General features: G+C 40.0%; 1 protein-coding gene across 1 annotated transcript; it reads left to right on the forward strand.

The window, feature by feature from the left end:
* prdx2 (peroxiredoxin 2) lies at positions 1-4,436 on the forward strand. Its single transcript, XM_046837564.1, has 6 exons — positions 1-157; positions 1,286-1,396; positions 1,745-1,898; positions 2,881-3,003; positions 3,089-3,219; positions 4,056-4,436. Exons 2-6 carry the CDS (start codon positions 1,294-1,296, stop codon positions 4,136-4,138), a joined length of 594 nt encoding a protein of 197 aa, XP_046693520.1. The 5' UTR covers positions 1-157; positions 1,286-1,293; the 3' UTR covers positions 4,139-4,436.
* Positions 4,437-4,684: the final 248 nt, after the last annotated feature.

The following is a 4,684-nucleotide window of genomic DNA, read 5'->3' on the forward strand; positions in this document are numbered from 1 at the left end:
TAACGCATTCAACGAGCAGTTCGTGGCCCCTCCCACCACGTGGATTTCACGTGTCACGTGATTGAGTGCGGCGCAGTGCAGCGCAGCTGATGGTTTGCGGGAGAGTGAAGCGTCCTCCATCTGATTAACGCCACTTTTACTGTCGGAGAAACGAAATGTAAGTGTTTATCGCACATTTACGCTTTTTTATATTATTATTGGGTAAGTTTTAAGTAATTATTTGAGTGATATTGGGGGACAATTTATCGTTTCATCGACTCCATTTTGAACAAAAGACCCGCAAACGAGTTCAGGAACCGGTTTTATATTCATTATTACAGCAATTTATTTCATAAATCATTAAAAAAAATCTTCAATATTAAAAACTACCCTAACATGATCGTAATTTACATAACCGCGCATGCGCATAACGATTTGACCTAGCTCTATTGTATGCAGATTAGCAAAAATATAATTAAAATAAACATAGCACAAATTTAGTGATTTTTTTTTTTTAAATAAATTTTTACTATAAAAGATCAAATTAAGAAGTGAAACGTGTCAATAACAGCGGCTTTGCACGAGTTTAAATAACTTATATGCGCAATTATCTCGCATACGGCCTTGTGTTAAATTTTTTATTTCCTACCTGTACTCGGGTAAGATCCCGCCTACCGAATCACTGTTGGCTGACATTTCCCAGTTTCTCGCCAGTGATTGGTTAAAATTTCTGACTGCTCATTAGTAGCCAATCAGGGCGTAGGAGGGTCGGGTTGTCGAAAACGATTAGGAGAAAAAGTAGTGTGCTGTTAAAGGGTCGTTAACCAGCCCAGTTTATCTGGTTATCGTGCTCACACACACACATGAAAGGTTTCTCCAGATATTTTGCTTTGTCATCGTGTCCTCAAAGTCTTCATAACTTCAAACCAAGTGTGTGAGAAAACCCACAGTGACCTCATGAACTACATTCATTACATCTTTTGAAAGGATTTCCTCTGTGCTTGTTTTTAAACCCTTCTTTCTGCTCCCTGATCCTCAGCAGACACCTGACCTACATGTGATCCTCACTGTTTTGGCCTTGAGACATTGTTTTTCACCCCTGGTTCTCAGTTTGTTCTGTTCAGATGGTGCTTTCGTTCTCTTAGACCGCAGAAGTAAATCCATAACATATTCCTTCCTTAGAAACGGCCAATCAAAAGGGTGAATCCTTCATGTAGTCTGAGACAGTTTAAAAAAAAAAAAAAAAAAAAACAGCAAAGAAACCAATGAACATTAGTGCAATTTGTATGTTCTTGTTATTCTACAGCTTTCAAGATGTCTGCTGGAAACGCCAAGATCGGCCACCCTGCTCCTCAGTTCAAGGTCACAGCAGTGGTGGACGGCCAGTTTAAAGACGTCCAGCTCTCCGACTACAGAGGTACGTGTAGAAATGATCCTCGTATGTGAGGATTATTTAGTTCCTTTTTTAATGTGTTTTTGTTACCTCGCTGAACGTTGGTTGAACATCTTCAGGGAAGCTGCTTTAACGTTAGTGAGAACGTGCACCAAGTTCTCTTACGTTGTGTTTGTAAACGATAAACATGTGCACCTCGTCATATAATGTAATAAAATATATAATCGAAACAGAGTAAAACACCATTCACAGGAGAAATATCTCTGCATCCCGTAGCAGGGTCTCCTCTAGAATTCTCAAAGATGCTGTTATTTATACATTAACGCACACAACTCTTCTTTTTTTTTTTTTTTTTTTTTTTTTTTTTTGAAGGAAAGTATGTCATCTTGTTTTTCTATCCTCTGGACTTTACCTTCGTGTGCCCCACTGAGATCATTGCCTTCAGCGATCGGGCCGAGGAGTTCCGGAAGATCGGCTGCGAGGTTCTCGCCGCCTCCACCGACTCCCACTTCAGTCACCTGGCCTGGTGAGGAACCTCGGTTTTTAAGTCACGCTTTGGTTCAGTTTTGGTACAGTACAGGGGGAAGAAATGCAAAACATAGAATTGATTGTCGTTGTTAACATTTGTAAACATACAGTTTATATTTTTAAAAAAAGCATTCGTATTGCTTTTAATGATAATTGCAGATGGCAAGTTGGCAACCATGCTTAAAAACTCAAAATATAATACAACATTGTTAAGACACAAACATCTGGAATGAATTTAAATAATCTGCATAAATTAAATATGCAAAGATTGAAAACAATTGTTTGAACGTAGTAAAGTCGCAGTAAATCACGTTCGATTAGTATGAAATGATCCCAAACTTTTTAAACGTTGTCTCTTTCTTTGGTCTGAATCCTTTGGAGGCCTGTGTACGTGCTTTTGTGCACATTGGACCAGGAGTTTGTATGAAGATTCTTTTTTTTCCCGCCTTATCAAACGTTTCCCTGTTAACCTGCCGGGCTGTGATAAGGACTGTTAGGCAGAGTAGCACAGATACACAGTGAGGGGTAACGAGCGTGCATTTCTGGAAACTTCTGCAACGTTCAGGCTTGGTGTGATACATTTATTTAATACACGAGTTTCACAATTTCAGTTGAATTACTGAAATAATGAAATAAACTTTTTCCACAACATTCAATATACATACATACATGCACTAATGCACTAATATAACCCTAAGCCTGACTTTAACACCTTCATAAAATCCACAGGCACACTCCAAAATCTGGTAGAACATCTCCCCAGAAGAGTGGTGGTAATAATAACCGACAAAAAGAGAGTAAATGTGGAACGAGAAGTTCGAAAAGCACATAAAAACTTGCACTCAGGTGTCCACATACTTTTGTAGAAACGGGTTTTTTTATTTTTTATTTATGGCACACCAAAGCTGTAATTCTAGTGTGAGAAAGAGGTGTTTATGATTTATATCAACCTCCTCATGCTGTGTCCTGTCTTCTGATAGGATCAACACCCCGAGAAAGCAGGGAGGTCTGGGCTCCATGAACATCCCCCTGCTGGCCGACCTGACCCAGTCCGTGTCCCGTGATTACGGCGTGCTGAAGGAGGACGAGGGCATCGCGTACAGGTGAGTCCTGCACTCATTATCGAACAATCAAACGTTAAATATCGAAGCCTTACACTTACACAGTTATCTCTGTGTGTTCTTGCAGAGGCCTGTTTGTGATCGATGATAAGGGCATCCTCAGGCAGATCACCATTAACGACTTGCCGGTGGGCCGCTCTGTGGACGAGACCCTCCGCCTGGTTCAGGCTTTCCAGCATACCGACAAGTATGGAGAAGGTGAGTTCACCCTGCCTCCTGTGGTCACATGACCTACACGAAGCTGGCGGTACTGCTAGGAGTTGGATTCCGAATTCCTCCACTGATAATCGGATCAAAGAGCCTTTTAGCATTTTTTCATTGGCTGTATTGTGATCAGAACTAGAATTCAATTGCTTAAGGTAGCTCTGATGGCAGGGGCTTGTACAGTGCTTACCGAGATGAGAGCAGAGTGAAGAACAACATGACCTGCTGTTACTGAGGTTATCCTAAAATTGTTTTCCTCACAAAGATTGTTGACATTGAAGTTGTGAATTCAGGAATCCTTGACTGACCTTGTTACTCCACTGCAGCTATTCAGAGAAGTGTGTGTGTGTGTGTGTTCATTATGTAAAATTGTATATATTAGAGGTTGACTGATCTGGATTTTACCAATAGCTAGGTTGGATTGAACTTGCCGATAACCTATTACTCATCTGTTTGTTTTTTAAATGGATATTGACTATGAAAAACATACATAACCCTCCATGTACAGTAGTATTGAATTTTATTACAAACTTATGGATAAATATTAAGGACAATAAGACCTGCATTCAAACAAAAAGTAAAACCAAATAAAAACCGTTACATCCATAATAAATACACCTAAAATACACAGCATGTAGTGTCAGCGATTCACCTCCAGAGGCCGCTCTCGTGCTGTATAACGTAACCCAGAAAAACTATTGATAGTTTTTGACGATAGTTCAAGCATTCACCTATCAATCAGATCAATCAGCAAAACCGATGAATCAGTCGACCTTTAGTATGAATGATGTATTTTAAATACAAATAAAATACCCCCTGTTGTCCTGCAGTCTGCCCTGCTGGATGGAAGCCTGGAAGTGACACCATCATCCCTGATGTTGAGAAGAGCAAAGACTTCTTTTCCAAGCAGTAACACGTTCCTCACACCTGCCCCCGAGACCACCCCTAGAGGGGATACTGAAGCACTTCATTCTGAGCTCTGATTAGACCACAGTGTCCAGTTTTTTTTTTTCCTTCTGCTGTTTGAGTCTTAGTGAATACCAACATTAACACGTTCAGTCCCGTTATTCTGTTGTTACCTCTGATTCATTTAGGGTTTATTTTTTATTACTAAAAAAAAAGGCAAACATTGCAAAAGATTTTGTACTTGTCAACATCTGCTGTGATAACCATTCTGAGATACGTTGTCTAATAAAGATGGTGGTTTAAAATCCCTTTTTCTTTTGATTTATTTGTGGAAGGTCCTAGGGTTGGAGTCAGGGTAAGGAATCTTTTGGGTTTTTTTTGCCATTAGCCCTACAGTATTTATAGCTGTTCTGCAAGTTGTGGATCATCATAAAGGAGCCAATGTTTAGATTGAAATCCAAAATTCCTGACAACACCAGAACTTTGTCGTTGGCCTTATTTGGTTGATGGTTACCTGGCAGAGGTGATTGATCAAGAAGGTGTTCTGGCCCGG

Source organism: Silurus meridionalis, chromosome 24, assembly GCF_014805685.1.
Source record: "Silurus meridionalis isolate SWU-2019-XX chromosome 24, ASM1480568v1, whole genome shotgun sequence".
Lineage (NCBI taxonomy): Eukaryota > Metazoa > Chordata > Actinopteri > Siluriformes > Siluridae > Silurus > Silurus meridionalis.

Excerpts from the sequence above, each read along its gene's own strand:
- prdx2 (XM_046837564.1), top strand. The coding sequence starts at position 1,294 with ATGTCTGCTGGAAACGCCAAGATCGGCCACCCTGCTCCTCAGTTCAAG. Across the intron at positions 1,397-1,744 it reads CCAGCTCTCCGACTACAGAG|GAAAGTATGTCATCTTGTTT; the intron begins GTACGTGTAGAA and ends TTTTTTTTGAAG. Across the intron at positions 3,004-3,088 it reads GACGAGGGCATCGCGTACAG|AGGCCTGTTTGTGATCGATG; the intron begins GTGAGTCCTGCA and ends GTGTTCTTGCAG.